Source organism: Copadichromis virginalis, linkage group LG18, assembly GCF_057382275.1.
Source record: "Copadichromis virginalis isolate Kocher_CV1m ecotype Utaka linkage group LG18, C_Virginalis_male_GT1.1, whole genome shotgun sequence".
NCBI lineage: Eukaryota > Metazoa > Chordata > Actinopteri > Cichliformes > Cichlidae > Copadichromis > Copadichromis virginalis.
In genome coordinates this window covers 22,850,467-22,870,018 of record NC_140635.1, presented here as the reverse complement: position 1 = coordinate 22,870,018, position 19,552 = coordinate 22,850,467, and the positions used below count along the sequence as shown (strand labels likewise).

The 19,552-nt window shown below is 39.7% G+C and overlaps 2 protein-coding genes and 1 long non-coding RNA gene across 6 annotated transcripts in view; 2 read left to right on the top strand and 1 right to left on the bottom strand.

The window, feature by feature from the left end:
* The first annotated feature begins 132 nt into the window (after window positions 1–132).
* On the top strand, window positions 133–6,538 carry slc25a42 (solute carrier family 25 member 42). The gene is made up of 8 exons (XM_085438430.1): window positions 133–477; window positions 2,763–2,929; window positions 3,779–3,890; window positions 4,196–4,221; window positions 4,384–4,550; window positions 4,649–4,765; window positions 5,324–5,475; window positions 5,589–6,538. Exons 2-8 carry the CDS (start codon window positions 2,819–2,821, stop codon window positions 5,912–5,914), a joined length of 1,011 nt encoding a protein of 336 aa, XP_085294556.1. The 5' UTR covers window positions 133–477; window positions 2,763–2,818; the 3' UTR covers window positions 5,915–6,538.
* Window positions 6,539–11,371: 4,833 nt separating this feature from the next.
* The window catches only part of LOC146687841 (neurocan core protein-like), a 108,161-nt gene continuing 99,980 nt past the window's right edge, over window positions 11,372–19,552 (top strand). Inside the window, exons 1-2 of the mRNA XM_085438474.1 lie at window positions 11,372–11,426; window positions 11,535–11,591. The gene's annotated coding sequence lies outside the window, so the exon portion shown is untranslated. The remainder of the gene's footprint in view (window positions 11,427–11,534; window positions 11,592–19,552) is intronic.
* The window catches only part of LOC146687842 (uncharacterized), a 28,329-nt gene continuing 22,740 nt past the window's right edge, over window positions 13,964–19,552 (bottom strand). For all 4 annotated transcript variants that reach the window (XR_014916331.1, XR_014916333.1, XR_014916332.1 and 1 more), the window contains exon 4: window positions 13,964–14,430. This is a non-coding gene — a long non-coding RNA (uncharacterized LOC146687842). The remainder of the gene's footprint in view (window positions 14,431–19,552) is intronic.

Sequence of the window (19,552 nt, the reverse complement as noted above, 5' to 3'; positions counted from 1 at the left end):
AGTAACAGACCCTGTATCTCTAGCAAGAAACTGCAGGAGGCCCACTGCCTGCTAAGTGGCTCTCCTACTCACGCCCCTCTAACTGACCTATCCAAGCGTGCCGCACCTCACTGAGACTTCATTTCCCACAATGCACCTGCGCTCGTCCTTGTCAAACCTCACTGTGGTCATTGCGAACCGCCTCGCCTGGCTGACAGGAGTAGTAACGGCAGAGCCCACAATGGAGGAAGCCTGTCACTTAGAGTCACTGCAGCTCTAGAGCATGTGAGAAACGTATTTTAAAAGGCACCTTCAACATTAGGACACATTTCCAGTCAAGACATTAGCTCATGGTTAACATTTGCAGTACGCTGTTACCGAGAAAATAGACGCGAATTAAACGGCGGGCTAACGGCTAGCTTACCTTACTTAACCTGGTATTTGGCTAACTTAGAAATAACTCCTGAAGAAACTGCTAACCGGTGTCGGCTTTATAAGGTAAGCAATGTGTTTGTGTAAGCAGTGACAGGTCGCTGCTTCAGAGGGTGGCTGTGTTTTGTTTGCGGGCATGTGTCGACAGGTTTGGAGCAGCGGGCAGAAACAGAAAGGCGAGGCATGGTGATCGTTTAATGAATAAGTGTCCACTTCTACTGCAGTAATGTTGACTTGTAACCATGCTTTGGTTTACAGTTTAATAAATGCCGAGGCAAATGGCAACATATGGGACACGGCGCTGTTACAAAACTGATGTATTAAGGAGGCAGGCAACATGAGCAGCTCATGATGTTGATGATCCACTTCTCTCCAGCAACACTACACTCTTACATTTGCTGATTATTCAGATAATCCGCAGATAATTGTGATGCCTTTTGAGTATTTATGCTTATGTATTTTCTGTTTCCCACAGCTAGCATGTGGTCATATTTTGCTCTCAACTTTTTCCACTTAGACTTCCAATAATTTTCATGGACTTATTCTTGATAAATACAGCACAAAATTAAACCCACGCTTTACCCATAAGTATTAAGTTGCCTTTTTTGACTCCCTTATTCTTGATAATACACTTTCTATAAAATCTCCACTGCTGCATGTGTATAGCATGGGAATGCTGTCCTGTATTACAGAGTAATGAAGCCTAAGGCACACAAATTAGACATAGCAGGACAGAAACAAGTGAGGAATAAGGAACTGTAAGATGATATGCATGGGGAAAGAAGCTTTAGGGAGGGGTGTGAGATGGCCTGAGATTTGGGATGGTGGCTGCTGTGAAAAGGTGGGTACAAGGCCTGTTGCACTGCTGCCAGTATTTGCTGCCTCTGACCCAACTTTTGAGCCAACCCTCCGTTTACAGTTTCACTGTTGTCTCTCGCCTGCCTCTCACTGCTTCTTCTTGAACTCTGGTGTTTCTAAGGGCTGTTTTGTTAATGTTTTAACAAATATTCAGCATCCACAAATCCTGTACTGAGCCTGTATGTATATCAAAAACTAAGTGACCCATATTCTCTGTAATAATATAAATCTGAAAGGGCAGATCATCACTTAATCATATCAGTGCCAGTATTAGTTTGTTGGCAAAACTGTAAACAAGAAAAACTTTTAGGGCAAGTCAGCTGTTCATCATGCTTGAAGAATTATACAGCAGAAAATGAATGTTACACAACAGATAAACATTAGTCATAGTCATAAGCAGATTTGATTTTATACTGATGAAGTATCCGTGTGTCCCATGATGACAAAAAACAAACAAAAAACACAAATAAGTAAAATTCTTCACATGAAAACCCAAAGAAAAAGAGTTGCTGATCATTTTCATTCTTTCTTCTGAATGTGTGAAACTTGTAGATCTTGTGTAGACTGGATGTGAATTACTAATTTGCATCTTGTTGTTGGTGTTCCTTCAGCTCAGGTTTAGATATTTGATAGCTTTGGACTTGATAAAGCAGAGTGGATGGGTTGAACATTACAGGAATATGTGATCTATGTGGTGAAGTGATTAGTTCTTTAAAGCCATGCAAATACCTCTATTGTTAAAATCAGTGAGTTCACTCTAAATAATGTTTGTCTTCTAAAGGTCAACTTGTCTTTATCGATGAGATCTGGAGGATTGTCCTGAATGTTCAAAGTTGTGGTTACACTGCAAACTTGTTTCCAGCAAGGGAGAGGATTCAGGAGTGCTTGTGTCACTCAGACACCTTTCACCTACAAGTCCTCTGTCCTTCAGGAGTGATCTATTGTGCCTCCACTTAGCTGCAGTTTTCATGAGGGCAGGTGGTTCAGAGTAAGTGGGCTATTCTTGAGGTAGTTATTCACATCGGTGTGTATTGTATTTCTAGTTTATTGTGTACAGATAAACATCTTGTTTCTCAACTCATGTTGTAAGCATATAAGAAAGAGGGCGGTTAAGTAGAATAGATTTGAGACCAGACTTTGATTCTGTGGTACTTGTTATGATTCATTGAGGCCATAAATAATCATGCAGTCTAATTAGAGCACTGGTTATCAAACTGTGGCGGGTGGACAATCAGGTAAAAGGACATAAGAATATTTTAGAGAAAATAAACAAAGAGTGGATGACAGTGCTGACGTCATATTCTTTTTGTTCTGATTCATTAAAAGTTGTGTAATGTGGAGTATGAACATTTTTTTCTGAGGTGAGGCATACCAGGAAAAAGGGTTTTCAAACAACTTCCTTGCTGTAACAGGAAAATCTGTTTAAAAATACTTAGACTGACATGAAACTTAACTGTGTTTGTTTTTCCTATTTTTTTCCTTTTTCCCTGTAGCTTCTAGCCTCCTGTACTCCCCACCAGCATCACCGCTGCCACCAGCGGTTCAATTCATGAGCGTGCTTGGTTCATCATCCTCGGGGATGGGGAGTGGAGTCCAGGAACAACGGGCATCACTCACACAGGGTGAAGTGCTCCCACTGGCTTCCTCCAGTCAGTCAGAGGTGAGCACATTTATACAGGATCAGGGTAATCATACAGCTCAGGTTTGTTAATAAATTTTATTTAATTGTGACTAATTGTGTTTAGAGGAAAAAAAGTCATTATTGTGTTAATGTTGACATTCCAGGGGGTTGTACAATTATTTCTGGAGTCAGCCATTTTTGTCACCCCCAACGGATTCTGGCAGATAGCTGCCCCTTCCTGAGTCCAGTTCTGCCGGAGGTTTCTTCCTGTTAAAATGAAGTTTTTCCTTCACACTGTTACCAGGTTTTTGCAGTTAGGGGGTCGTTTAATTGTTGGGGTTTTATCTGCGTTATTGTAGGGACTTTATCTTACTAACTGAACTATTAAATTGAATAGTTAGACAGTTTAGCTAGATATATTTATTTGCATGCATGCATTTCTAAAATTGTGTATGTGTGTAATGGATATATAAATATGCCTTATGTTATCATACAGTTATGTTTAAATGGGTTTACTCACATGATTATTCATTCCCCCACAGTTGTCCCATCACTTCTGTGATTGCATCCTATCAAGTCATATGTTATTTGCAGAATATAGTGGCATTGTAACACTATTTTAGTACTGTACTGTGCACTAGAGACCCCTCATTCTGTTAGCTGAAAATGAAATTCATGAACTGAGCAGGTCTTTGGAGCTTCATGACCCCTCTGTTTCATTTAACCACATCTGCTTCTATTTGGGAGGTTTTGTTAGCTGGTTAGTTATTTGTCAACTGTTATCCTGATGTAACCCCTGCTTACTGATCAACACTATAGCAAACACAACAATTTGCAAATGTACAGTGTCTCTGTTTGAACCTAAAATGTGATTATTTGTCTTTGCAGGGGATGAAACAGACTCGGTCTGTTATCAACTCGCTCTTTTCGGGGGCTTTAGCAGGAGCTGTAGCCAAGACAGCTGTCGCCCCATTGGACAGAACTAAAATCATCTTCCAAGGCAAGCTGGCTGCTCTGCTAATTTACAACAGTGACCTGAATAAAGGACATATGTGATTACATCTTGTTGGGACTAGTGTGGAAATACCTAAAAAATCATATTATTGATATTACTTAAAAAGTGACTGGACTTGTGAGAAACACTGCAGATTTTTTAAAGAATCTCTATTTTTAACATCTTTGATTTTATTTTCTGTTTATGCCATTTGTATGTGTACAGCACTTTGTGAACCCTGGTTTATTTTAAAGTGCTGTACAAATAAGGGTGGTATGGTTTTTATATTGTTTATGTATTTTGTTTTTCAGTGTCTTCTGCAAGATTCTCTGCCAAGGTATGTTTGAGCATGCTTCCTATTTATAAGCGTTTTTTTTGTTGTTTGTTTGTTTTTTTTAGTTTTTATTTAGCAGAAATAAAACTGGGTACACATATTTGTGCATCATGTTAATTTCGTGTTAATGTGAGCAAGTATATCTTTGTGCACACTGAATTAAAGGAAGCTTACAGGTTGATCTACCGCACCTACCTGATGGAGGGCTTCTTCAGTTTGTGGAGGGGAAACTCTGCCACCATGGTGCGAGTCATCCCGTACGCTGCCATCCAGTTTTGCGCACACGAGCAGTACAAGGGCCTGCTGGGAGGCTACTATGGCTTTCAGGGAAAGTACGTATTTGTGTTTTGCTTGTTTATGAAATGTTTTCTTATGTAAAGACATAAAAGGGCTGAAGTGCTGACGGGTTTTTTCCTTTTTTTGGTTGCAGTGCCCTACCTCCAGTCCCAAGGTTGCTGGCTGGGTCCATGGCTGGTACCACTGCCGCCATGATGACATATCCTCTTGATATGGTGCGTGCGAGGATGGCTGTAACGCCAAAGGAAATGTAAGCCAACTTTGAAGTTATTATAAATTGTCTTCTGGGCATAGTTGGGGAGTTTGTTAATAGCATCAGCAAAACAATCCAAGGGTCATGAAACATGGTTAATGTTTAGGGTAGTTATACATACACTCACTTTGCCACTACATTAGGTACACCTTGCTTGTACTGGGCTAGACCTCCTTTTGTCTTCAGAGCTGTGTAATTGTGTTTTAAATCAATTTCTTGAGTCATTTATAGATTTTTATGTGTCACTATGTCACTTTAGACAAATTCATCACTAAAAACCTGAAATGTTGTTCATTTGTTTTGAGAATAAACATAGTTGGTTGTGCAACCATAATGCAGAAGATATTACTACAGCACATTTTCACATCTTCACTGTATAGTCAGCTGGGGTATTGTGTGATCCTATTTAGCCTCTAATGGACTTTAACTGCACACTTGTGCAGACTGAGTCAACTTCTATGATCTAAGATGTAAAGTACAATTTTTTTTTCTTCTGAATTTCTCATCCATCTTTTACTAAAACACATTTATATTTTTAATATTTTTCTGTTTTAGGTACAGTAACATTCTGCATGTGTTTGTGCGGATCTCTCGAGAAGAAGGCATGAAAACACTGTATCGAGGCTTTACTCCCACCATACTGGGTGTTGCCCCCTATGCTGGCCTCAGCTTCTTTACCTATGAGACACTGAAGAAGTTGCATGCAGGTATTCAACAGCCACATGTTTATCTGTATTGATCTAGCCCTGTTCCTTTCCTTCTGTGCACAGCTGCTGTTCATGTACAGTACTTAAACCTCACACGTTTCTCTTCCACGCAGAGCACAGCGGCCGCCAGCAGCCCTACTCATACGAACGCCTGGCTTTTGGAGCCTGTGCAGGTCTCATCGGCCAGTCTGCGTCTTACCCTCTGGATGTAGTACGGCGGCGGATGCAGACTGCGGGTGTCACAGGTCACACGTACCGCACCATCCTGGGGACCATGAGGGAGATTGTGTCCGAGGAAGGGGTTATCCGCGGACTCTACAAAGGTCTCAGTATGAACTGGGTTAAAGGACCTATTGCAGTGGGGATTAGCTTCACCACCTTTGACCTCACTCAGATTCTCTTGAAGAAGCTTCATCAAATGGGTTATACTTCTCCATAATAATGACAAAGAGAGTTGAAAATGGGGGTAGAGGGTTGAGTAGATCCCTGTAAGCCCACTCTGGTGAGACAGAAGGGGAAGCAAGAGTGAAAAATGGGTATTGCTGGTTAAAAGCAAATAGCACAGTGGCTCAGGATGCGTGGGTAATAAAAATTTATTCTCTCGCTTTGTCTGTATGTAACAGAGGTAAGTTGGATAGTACGCCTTGTTATCATGTACATCTAAGTGCAATATCATCAATACGTTTGTGTGTACACATGAATTGTAATGTTCCTACCCTCTCAGTACATTTGTAATCCAGAGAGTTAAAAGGTACACACACACAGCTGCCATGTGTATCATTTTAAATCTTTTACTTTCCAGTGCAATGCTGGTTTCCACTCATTTCCCATGAGTTTTAAAAAATGCATTCATTTAATAAGAGTAAGATATGCCCTTGTTGAGATTTGTTTTGAGGAAATTTATTTTAAGAAAATGTACCAAAGGTTATGACGTTAGTTAATGCAAATTATATGCCATAAATGGTGTTGTAGTATGTTTAAGTGTGATAGCAGCTTTGTAACTGCTATCAAATGGTTTGATTTAGTTTGAGCTGAAATATTAAAAGCTCACAGTCTAGTGTTTTTTTTCAGTGGCACTCCTGAAGATTGAATTCACAGTTTTATTAGTTGTTTAGTTGTGTTTTATGGTGGTGCCAACAAAAAAGAATTACCAGTGCCCATAGTGTTTTTTAGAAAGTTTTCATCACATATCGATTGTTTTTCACTTTAATCATGTCATAGGCTTTAGATTCATATCTGAAGTATAAATACAGATACTACAGTTACTCCAGCTAAACTATTGGGGCCTTTTCACTGCTGGAACCACTTCCCCTAAGAACTAGGAACATTTGGGAGGCTGTTTTGGATGTTTTTTTTTTCTTTCTAATAAGCTCTGAAACACCAATGGAAAAGAGAGTATTGTAGAAACACAGACAAGTAACAATATGAAGGAACCTTGTAGTTCTTTGGGAAAAAGTTCCTGGGACTCCAGCGTCTCAGTTTTAGTGGAAATATGCTTATTGGTTCTCAGCCCTAAGTAACGCACATCAAGTAGTTAGGTCATCCCCCAAATGTGAGATGTTACACACTGATATTTAGAAAGAACAGCTAAACATGTACACAGCCCTCTTTGTGACGTTTACAGTGTCTCATTGTTGCTGACACAGTCTGAGAGGTGTTGCTTTTACATATGTCATTTATCTGTGGTGGTGTTTTTAAAAAGTACAGTATATCAAGAGGCATTTTTATATCTTCACCCTCATATGTGTCGCTGATGTTGGACACACACAAAGTACACACATTACACAAATGTGTCTTCCATTTGCTGCCAGCGTGACAGCTGTGCAGTCTGTCTCTTCGCTGCCATTCCCGGCTGTTTTGTTTTTGAAAACATGACTTGACACTAGACTGTGACATGTCACTGGAATGACTTTAAATCTCCTGGTTAGGGAGGAGGACTCAGTGTAGAGCTTTTAGCAGTATTTGCTAACTTGACTGGAAATATGCAAACACATAGTGAAGAGATCATTTGAGTTCTGTTACAAAGATAATTTAGTTCTCAGTATTGTACTTTACCTCAGCACACAATCACGTGTTTTTCTAATCGTCACATATCAATTAGAAGTGTTAATGTAGAGTTGTGGCAGCAGATGGGACTTGGAGCTTGTTTGAATGATGCAGATGAACATTTTGACAGTACTGATGCAGGCTCATAGAAACTGAGCAGTGTCAATAGTTTCTATACTTGGACCTTACATACCAAGGCAGAACGGCTGAGCTGGGTGAGCAGATGAGTAGAGCCAAGCGGAGCAAAGGGCATGAGGTGTCATCTGTAACAGGAATAAGAAGCAAGGCTTGTGACTGAAACTCAGCAGTGAATTTGAAAGATTTATATTTTTAAATATGTACAATTGTTTAATTGATGGGCAGCACGGTGGTTAGCACTGTTGCCGCACAGCAAGAAGGTCCTGAGTTCAATTCCACCATCAGGCCTGGGGTCTTTCTGTGTGGAGTTTGCATGTTCTCCCCGTGTTTGCGTGGGTTCCCTCCGGGTTCCAGCTTCCTCCCACCATCCAAAGACATGCAGCTTGTGGGGATAGGTTAATTGGATAATCCAAATTACCACTAGGTGTGAATGTGCGAGTGAATGTGAGTGCGAATGGTTGTCTGTCCCTGTGTGTTGGCCCTGCGACAGACTGGCGACCTGTCCAGGGTGTACCCCGCCTTGCGCCCTATGACAGCTGGGATAGGCTCCAGCGCCCCCCGCGACCCTGAAAAGGATAAGCGGAAGCGAATGGATGGATGGATGTTTAATTGATGATTAAAAAATGGGAAGATTGATCACCAAAACGAGAAAACCTAATCTGACTGATGACAGTGCCCAAAGTAATATTCTGATCTTAGACCAGCAGATAACCTCACCAAATAATAATTAACAACATGAGAAATACTAATAGTTTAGAAAATAGCTTTTGAGATTTGGAAAATGTTTCAGTTTATTAAAATGCAATCACTTAATTTTTTTTTAAATCTACTTGTTGGTTTATCCAGGGACAGATTCACTGCTAAAGCATAATGATAATTGTTCCATTGTTAGTGCCTACAAGACATCAGCGTACTCAGTGTGATATAGGTATTATTCTTTTTGGATAGTTTTAAACATGTTTTTCCAAAATAAAAGTAAAAGTAATGAGCACAGCTGGGATTGAAACCACAAACTTCTTTTTAAATAAATAAACACGTCAGAGGTGAAGTCTAAGTAAAGTAAGATCCACTTCTTCTTTTTTTTCTATTTTCCCATTTTGTGCAGATTTGTAATGCACGTCGTGATGTGATTACTGAATTTAGTACAGTAACTCGTTACGTTACTGTGTTGCTGAACAATGTAACACACTGACAAATAGCTAAGCATAACAAATGTTAATGAAATCTGTTTATGTTTTTTATGTCTGAAAGAAAAAGAAAATATCAGCCTATATATCAAATTTTTAAATCAACAAATATCGGCATCGCTCTTAAAAATATCTGGGAGGGGAGGTTTTACAGGGAGTTTTACAATCCCTACACTCCTGTATCCTGCCTTCTCTGGAAATCATTTTCTCATTTTCTTTGTCTGCTCGTGGAAATTGTTTGTTGGAATTAATGTAGCGTTCAGGTGATCTCCTGAACATAACACAATATTTTGACTTTAGTTGACCTCTGTAAATGAGGAAGATTTGTGACATACAGCATCTCCAGTCCATATATCTGCTCCATCAGCTGTGGGCAGATGCATGTAAAGTGTTTTAATATCAGTTGTCTTTACTCCTTGCCTTAGGTAGCAGAAGAAAAGCTTAGATCAATGAGAATTTGGTCTGTAATTAGCACATATGAAAGTGTTTAAAAGAATACATTAAGTCAGTGGTTCTTAACCTGGGTTCGATCGAACCCTAGGGGTTCGGTGAGTCGGTCTCAGGGGTTCGGCAGAGCCTCCACCATGACATGCACGGCTCATTTTGTGCACCAATAAAAACATATCTATGTCTTGAATTTGAAAATTTTTTTTTTTCACTAAAGAGGGGTTCAGTGAATGCGCATATGAAACTGGTGGGGTTCGGTACCTCCAACAAAGTTAAGAACCACTGCATTAAGTGAAACCTGAACGAAGGGTATTTCCTCACTCTAAGTGCCTAGCAAAGGATAGTAATATTTTTTACTACGACTGAGCTGCTTCTACTAACCTTTCTGGAGGTTTCTTCCATTTTCTAGCCTTGCTTCAGTCTGGATGTTTTCAGTAAGAAGAAGCAGATGCTCTGAAGTTTAGAAATTGTTAGTCCTCAGTGGCTGAATGTATTTCTTCAGGTTCAGTTTTGTATGTGAATTTTGTAAAGCTTAAACTGCCTTGGAGAGTAAATCACCATGAAAGGTGATTCTCAGTTCCCAGTTCATTCCAACACATTTAGGACTTATTTAAAGCCATGAAGGCAGAATTTAAAAAAAGCAAAGTTACTGGTTTGGTTTTTCCCCTTCTCCAACACGCCATACTCTGATTTAAATTGGAATAACCGTGATTGTTGCATTGTTATGATCTTTTCTCTGATCTACCAGCAGATGAGTATAACACGAAGAGCCTGTTTGATTTCCATTTCCAGACAATCATTGAATGCCAAAAAGTTGTGTTTTTTTTGTTTTTTGTCTAACACAAAATGATCTTTAGATGGGAACACAACAGGCGTGTAACAAGAACAAATACTGACACACTACAACGACTTACTCTGGTGCGAGTGTTTTTTGTTTCCTCTTGTAAAATCAAATGTTAATTGTTTTAACCCGTACATGTAGACTTATAACTCTACTTTGTGTGTCACAGCCGATTATCTTGTGGTGTTTTTTGTTGTTGTTGTTTTTCCAGTTTGGGTGCAGATGTGACTCAACAGCTGGTTGTTAAATTCTAGTGATTTGTGCCAACTGAATGTCAACATAGCTACTGATAACCACAACCTGTGTCTGGCCTGTAGTGACGATGATGATGCGTCTGTAACATCAGAGTCTACAATGTTGATAACACATTGATTTGTGATCATTAGTTTTGGTTTAATGTCCCAGACTGATGTATTTTTGTGCTTGCAGTGTTGTTTGGATTGATATTAAAGAATTTTCCCCCTCAAACTGAGTTTTTTTGTTTTTTTTGGGTTTTTTTTAGGGGGATATTTAACATTTGCTGGTCAGCATGATGTCGGTGCAGAGTTATAAAAACCTAAACAGTGAATTGAAGAGCTATACCTGCTTATGAAAAGCTAATTTTGGTCTCAAACACGTGTGATGTGCAAACCTGATGAAAACGGACTCAAATCTAAACTATTTACATATTCATAGATTCTGGTCTCCTAACCTGTTAAGCTACTTGCATATTTAAATTTCTTACGAAACCAATGAATCACTTGAATCATTTGTATAATGATAAACTATAAGTATAATCTGACCTTCATATTCTTGAGTGTAACCAGTGGTTTTTACCTGTTGTATTTACATTCATGATTCACGAAGGTGTCTCATGATTGGATGTTGTTGTTTTTCCTTAACATTCAATAATTCTGTCTTCATGCACTTTAGTGCCAGTCTTCCCTGGTCTTTGGGGCACTTTGGTGTTGATGAGCTGATGAGTGCATTTCTTCTTTTTTCAGCACAAACCAGGTTAATGATTTGGTTGATCCTACATTTTTTACTGTCTCTCGGATAGACTTAAGTTTTTAGCCTAATGATGACCTTCACTTGCACTGCCATCTCATTAGGGTTAGACTTACTTATAGTTACAGTAAAAACATATACAAATTCAGCACTAACATCTGCGTGTTTCTTTGTCAAGAAAAGGTGCCTCAAACGATCTGGAGGGCTGTTTTTGTCCAAGCTGTGGTTGTTGCACTTCAGCATCTAGCTAGCTGTTGGTACAGAAGAAGAGCTAGCTTAAGTGGGGTAACATTTTCAAGTTTCCGGTAATTTCAAATGCAACATTTCTAACAGCTCATCAAATATCAGATAACAAAAACAGTTTCTGTGCAGTTTACCACGCTAGCTAAAGAGATGACTCCTTTGTTTCACAGAGTGAACGAAGTAAGAAAGACAGTACTGGAGAGGAAGAAGAAAGATTATATTTAAAGGTAAGACTGCTCAGTTTCATTTGATAAACTGGAAATGTAAAACATGTAATGTTATCATTCTTAAATCAGATATTGGAACTCCACATGATTTGATATATTTTTTTTCTTATTGTGAAACGTCCTGTAAAACAAACTGGGCTGTATTAACTATGTATTATTAAAATACTGGCAGTTTGGAGCAGGATAAACAGGCTAGCTTGCTGTGGTGTGGTGAATTAACAGTATAGCACTGTGTTGGACTGTTTTCTGTAGTGTTCATGGTCAGAGTGAGGACATATTAAGAACTTGAATTGAAGTTGATGATACTCAGATTCATTTACTGAATTCAGCCTTTTTACCAACAAAGATAGTATAAACAGTGTTGGGGAAAGATGGCTCGTGAAACGTCTCCTTACATTTTGTTGAATTCAGTGGTGTAAAGTCACAAAGAACAGTAAATCTCAGAGCAGCAGCTCAGCTGACCACAGCCTGTGCATAAAGAAAAACTATTGTCTGACTCCAGCTTAGCCGTTTGGTAACACTGATGCAGCGGATTCAAACAGCCTGGCCTCCACACAGTCTTTATTCATAAAAAATAGAGTGATAGTGGAACGTATATCTTTGTTTTTCAAAAGTGATCTCCCTAGGATGCTATTTAGTTTTATTGTCCTTGTTTAACACTGAGTTAGCTAATTAGTGACAAATCCAATAACTCAAACTAATGTTAGTCTGTCCAAATATTTATGGATCTTCTCACGCCTGTTTATCGTGTAATGACATTTAATCACCACTCGAGGGCGCTGCTTCCCTATGAATGGTTGAGCGCCTTCTGCTGCAGGAATACACGTCGGTCAGCAGGTGGCGGTGCAGCCCGGCTCTTGGGGCTAAAGATAGCAGGTGTACTGGGTCAGATGGAGCTGCTGCTCCGCCCGAGGCCGCTCTGCCGCTTTGAACTTGACCGTGAACGCAGCAACACATGAAAGAAGGGAAACACCCCCCCCCCCCCCCCCCCCCCCCGCAATACTGAGAACAGACCCAACAAATTGAAAAAAGGGGGACAATTATTATAATCCTGATGATCTCAGAGTAGATTTAAAGGCACTGAGGTCTCTAGAAAGAAATGACCTATTTTATTTAAGGTTGATTTTTTTGGGTGTTTGTGTTCCTGTGCATCTTTCTGAATTAGGTTAAAAAAGGGGTTCGCTTCTTAAACCGGGCAGGAAGCTCGGTCCACACTCCTTTGTGCAAAGATTTTTGGGAAAGTGGGAGGAAAAAAACACCAGAAGAAAAGAGCTATAGGGAAGATAGAGGACTAATTAGGCCGAGAGAGTGAAGGAGGGAGGGATGGATGGAGGCTGTCAGAGGATGTGGTTGCTATAGATACTTGGCATGATGCCGGATGGAGGCAGCGCCAATTTGCATTCATTCAGATGATGGCGGCTCCACAGTCTCTTTCTCTCTCTCTCTCGTTGCCTCGTTCCCTGAAATAAAAGCACCAGAAGAACCATTTCTTTCACTGTCCTTTCCCCATCTCTAAACAGCGCAGTTTTTTTTAAGTTTACTAAAAATTTAAGTAAAAAATTGAATTATAATATACCATTAAGCTCCTTGTGTTTGATTTACAAATACACCTGCTTTTCTGGTTAGTAATATTAAAACTGTGCTGTAGACAGTATAGCGAGCATTTTTGTTTTTTAACCACGTCAAAGATATGTAGCTAAAAACTTCAAAACCTGATCTTTTTCCCCCCTTTTTGTTTAAATGCTTCAAAAAGCCAGTTTGTTTAAAATGCAAATATTCCAATCTTCCTGACCTACTGCACTCTGAGTCTGAGCACAGTTTGGTGTGGGCCTAATTTTGCTGAGCTAGAAGAAAAGAAATTCTACATTCACTGTTTGATTTAAAAAGGCACAAACAGACCAGTCTTTTATGGCAAATAGCATGTGTGGGCCTACACAAAAATAATTTTTAAAAAGTAAAAACAAAAAGATTTAATATTTCTGTTTATTCCTCTGCACTAAACCAGCAAATTGAGACAAATCAAATAAAAAAACAAACAAACAAAAAAAACTTCCACGTTTGTCAAAAAGTCAGAATAACTGTAGTGAAAATGTTATTGTGTGAGTTTTCTCTATTGCATATTTCTTTATGTAACAAGACACTGGAGGTAGTATTGTTTTGTAAATAGCTATAAGTGCGCTAGACTTACGATAATGAATGAAATAAATGTGAGAAAATAAACTGAATGTTAAAAAATCAGTTTCACCATCATTTTTTGGTCTTTATAAAAATATGTGACAGCTTCATGCCCAAATTAGACTTATTAGATATTTTAGGGAAATGTGCATTTAGAATGAAAACTAAGTAATAAAAAAAAAGCTGGAAATAGGAGGTTCAAATTAATGTTACTTTATTGACCGCGCGTTTATACACACACATATATATACATTAGACACAAAGTCTTTATTGTAAAACTGGCACAAAAATAAAAGTGCGGTGTGATCAATCTGACTTTTTATTAAAAAAATTAGTTCAAATTTTTCTCTATACTCTTGCCGAATGACGAGCATCAAATACAGCAGTGGACAGCAAACAAAACACAAGGCTCTCAATAAACAATATATATTTAAAAGCTTTAAATACATTTCTTTATTCAACCCCAGATGGTTGTTGGCAATAAAGTACATCTTAAGAGACAATGAAATAACATTTTTTTTTGGTGTTTTTAAAATATCAATGTTAACCCATATTACAACAAAATCTTTGTTTCTGAGGTTTTGTTATACACCAGAAAAACAACAGATGAACAGGCCTGGTCTTTGAGCCAAACGCAAGCAGATTTTTCTCCTGCGCCGTCAATCTGCAAGAGGAGATGAAGACAGAGGAAATGAGAAATTAGAGATAAAAACTGGGTGTGGAATAAAAAGACAGAGTGAAATTGTCATATTTTTCTTCACAGGCAGGGTTGAAGCAGATTTGGACTACATTAACAAAAAAAAGGGGCGGGGTATGACGAGGGGGAGACTCCCTCCTCATGACTACTAATATCTGTCTGTGTTCTAGTCTGCACTCCTTCACCTTTGACCTCCAACGTCTGGAGCGTCAAAAGGGCACAGAGTCAACAGGGAACTCTGCAATTATGCTAAACACACACACACACACACACACACACACACACACACACACACACACACACACACTTGCGTTTGGTTTTGCACTGTCATGTCTGAACATAAAAAAAAACCAACAAGCAGAGGAACGAGAATTAATCTGAACGTGTCCAAACTTTTAATCGTTACCATAAATTCAAATGGGAAACCCACCACCTTCACAAAGTTAAAATTTTCAACAAAAACCTTCTGCAAAATCAAAAATCGCTTAAGATTTGATAGATTTGAAATGCTAGTGTCTTGGTTCAGTACAGATGGGGCGGCAGAAAAATCAAGGTGTGCGTGGGCTGTGAAGAGGAGGAGGAAGAGGCTAGTTATGACTGAAGCGATCAGAGCTAGACTGCAGTCCCTGGGTAGATCCAGGGCTTCAGACACTGGGCAATTGAGGGGGCCTTCCTGAGCCTGTAGGGCTCTCCAGGGCTCTTCTCCTGCCTACGCTGTCCCAACAACCAGATAATGTATGCAGAGGGGAGCCTACAGTCCTGTCTCCAATAACCACACACACACAGACACACACACAGAAGAATATAACTGCATTCCTGCCAAAGACATCAGAGCTGGAGCGACCAGAGAAAGCTATCAGGCTGACTTTTATTTGATTAAAATGCAACTCTGATCTTTTTTATAATTAGCAATTGGTAAAAATTGTGGAACGAAGGATGGGGGCTTAATGCATTACTGCAATCCTTAAAATGATTCAGCAACTTTATGCTTGGATCCAAAAATATAAATATGAGGCATAGAAAGATGGACAGGCACAGGAAGTGATGGACTTTTTCCAGCTGAGAGGCATGCTAACATAATATTCTAGCTTGTTTTTGTTTCTCCTACCTCTGTCCTTTGTACAGTCTTATAATCCACAAAAACTACAAAGGGTTTCATGTATTTGTGAGGAAGTAACTCTAGATCTTAGAAAATAATATTACATTGCATATGTTCATGGTATATTGCTAAGTCACACTGACTCTATCAGAAAAACCAGTCCATTTAGGAAGTAATTGGGAATTGACCTCAAACCTTGAGAATAGGCTGTTGTTTAGGTCAATACGCGAGACACCTAACGATGTGCGATGAATGCGGCTGATTGCAGAGGGGAAGAGTTTTAACTCTCGTGTCTTATGTTTATCAAAGTTTATTTTAATCAATCGGAGAATTCAGTCGACACCGCTGTGAAAACTTCAAAAGAAGAGCGTCTTCGAGTAGCAAGCGTGCAAACCTCATATCAGCAAAAGCATGTAACGCTGATTTATCGCGTTTGACAAAATGTTCAGCTCTGGCGTCACGAGAGCTTGCCTTTGAGAACATCTGAGGCTTAACTTGGTCAAAAACACTAAATGCCAGCTCTGACATTCAACTTCTCCAACCTCTCCTATGTGCAGGACACACTTTTCCCCAAATTCTTCCTATTTTCCCAAGAACAAGGTCACCCTTTAAAGGATGTTCTCATGGAAAAGAGTTAAATCTTCTTCCATAGAGACGGAGTGAATGTGTGTGTTTGTGTGTGTGTGTCAGAGTGGATAAAGTAAGAGAGGCATAAATAGAGAAAAAGCCTGCATTTGGATGAGGAGGGTGTATGTATGGGTAGGTGTAAAGTGGACTCTCTCCCTCTAGTTCCCTGCTTTCTATATTCAACCCCACCTTCCCCGACACACACACACACACCCTAATGCTGACATTGTGTCCGTCCAACAAAGACGTCCCTGCAGCCCCCTCATTATAAATACATGTCATTGGATCACAGCTCGTCTGAATCCCCGAGTCTGCTGCGCTCTAAGTGGCCGTGACTGAGCCCTGAATGGGTGGCCGAGTGACAGCTAACCCAATAGAGCCAGCGGTGTGAGTGAGTGTGCGAGTAGCCTCAGCCTATGGGAATGAAAGCATCGCAGCAGGACGAGGTCAGAGGTCAGGGGCTGTCTGTTACGTGTGAGGATGCGAATATACACACATGAAGTTTTCAGAGTGTCGGGCATGCTGCTTATAATTAAGAATTGGTGGCAAAAAAAGGGGGACATGAATCTGTGACGAGGACAGTTTTGAGATGAATTCATGAAAAGTGCGTTAACGGTTAGCTGCTGCATGCATGCAGGAGGTTTGCTTTAAATCTAGGGCAATAAGTTTCCTGCTGCCTCAACAACAAAGCTGCAGAAATCTCGTCCTGGTTCACTTAGAAGCAGAGAACAAGGTGTGTGGGTTTGCATGCGTACTTGCGTGTGTGCGTGTGTGTTTGAAGGGCTCATCCTATCGCATTTTGCAGGGAAATGCAAAAGTGTCTCTATCCCTCTGGAACCACAAACCAGGACAAGTACAGTGTCGTACTCTCATTCCTCCTCCCTCTCTTCTATTTCTGAGTAAAAGCTTGCATTTCTCCCCAGGTATAACAAAGTTTCCCTCACTCTACTTTCACTTGCGTCTTGAACCACTAGAGATATGACCCTAAAGTCCACCACAAATTAATATTTAAAGAGTAACTAATCACCAGCAGGTAAGCTGAACATGAACGCCAAGCCTTAATCATTGTTGCCTCATTTCGCCGAGCCAATGAATGATGTGAGCCCAGAGGTTAGTGTTTCAAATTAAAATGTGTGCTTTCTCTCAGTTTTCTTTCTTTATAACACCTTTTTGAGAGTGAGCGTACATATGTGTGTATCACAGACAGTCTAATGTGCAGTTGGCTCATTAATGCAGCACCGCAACAATGAAATGAAGAAGCGATGGCAGCTGCTCATGCTAATCATGTCTGACATCCCACCACCATCCAGCACGTTGCATATATACACACACACACACACACACACACACATATACACACACACACACACTTCGATCATACTTACACACAGTTACACACAAAGACACGTGCGCAGCAGACACACACTATATATATATATATATATATATATATATATATATATATATATATATATATATATATATATATATATATATATATATATATATATATATATATATATATATATATATATATATATACACACACACACATACATACATGTCTCCTGGCTCTCACTAGGCGAGGACCCCGAATAGCTGCCTGCACACATTGCCGGATGGGGAAAAAAAGACGTGCAATGCTAACTGTAGAGGGAAATCACTGCATTTCTGTGTTTCTAGATTTTTATTCATGCTTTTTTACAAACTGCATCACATTCGTCAGTGTGCTTGACCCAGCTGATAGTATAAAGCAGTGTGACAAGGTAAGCTACTCTAATTAGAATTAAATTTAGTCGGATACAGAGATATCGTTTTTTAAGGTAGATTTTTGTGGCTGCTGTTAATATAGAGGAAAATAAGGGAGAAGAAACATGGGGAAAATATATGTCACATGGTTGAGGGTGTTTAAGCCTAAGCCTTAACCAGACAGAGACCACTGTTATGGTCAGACCCCCTCCACAGAACATGCAAGTACATGGAAGAATACTTTCAAACAGAATCCCAATACTGTCAATAAAAGTAATGAATGATTTTAGCATAAAAATGAAAGAAGATAAAGGACTGATTAATGCAGACATTAATATGTAAAACTTTAAATATTCTCGCCCCTTTTTTAAGGTAGAAGCTTCATGCAAAATCAGAAATATGTATATAAGTATTAAAAAAAAGATTAACACTAACTGATTCAAGTGAAAATGTGACAAATAAAACAGTCTATATCCTGTACAGCATATGGCTCTTCACTGAATGTCCAGTTCTGTGAGAGGAGTAAAAAAAAAATTTGTGAAGCAGACAATAATGTGAGGGAGAACAAGAGTGAGGGACAAAGAGAGAGCGAGAGAGTCTAAAAGTGTCCCTGCCAGGCTTCCTTTGGGCATGAGTGAGAAACTATGAGTGGTGTGTCAATGGATCAGAAAAGCACATGCAAACACACACACACACACACTCCCCACTGAGCCAGAGCCTCTGCCAGAGACAGGTCTATGGGTCTATTGAGGGGACTGGGAGGGAGCTGTCCCTTTCTGTAGAGCTAATGAAGCCTGGATCCCCAAACATAAAGGAATGGAGAGAGTTAGCATTGCGCTCCTACACCCATTCACTCACTTCCTTCCTTTACACATCTCCTGATGAGGTAATGCTGTCTCTCTTAAAGGGATACCGTAAGTAACGCACCTTTAGTCGCACAACGAACGCATCACGCCAAGATATGTGCTCCTATGAGCTTGCACAGGACCAGGCTGAGAGGGTTTAGCACAATTAGTTCTTAATGAAGATGTTCATTTTTATAAATTCACATCTACCTTCACCGGCCACTTTGTTAGGTGCACCTTGCTAGTAGAGGGTTGTCTTTTTCCTTCAGAACTGCCATCACTCTGGGTGGCATAGATTCAACAAGGTGCTGGAAATATTCCTGAGATATGTTGATCTATATTTACATAATAGCATCAAACTATTAGATTGAGATCTGTTGACTGTGGAGGCCATCTGAGTGCAGTGAACTCATTATGTTCAAGAAACCAGATTGGGATGATTTAGTTTTGTGACATGATGCGTTATCCTGCTGGAAACAGTCAGGTTAAAGGGTGTGCCATGGAAATATCCCCTAGACTATCACATGATCCATGCTTGTGGTTTACACCAAATTCTGACTCTACCATCCGAATGTCATGGCAAAAATAGAGAGACTCATCAGACAAGATATGCAAGGTTGTAAAAAGTTACTAACTTACTCTTGCCTTCCTATCAGCTCAGAGCAGTATGACATCTGGCATAAACAAGGCATTTCACCCAGAGAACTGCAGCTCACTTGATATTTCTCTTTGTCAGACCATTCTCTGTAAACCCTAGAGATGGCTGTGT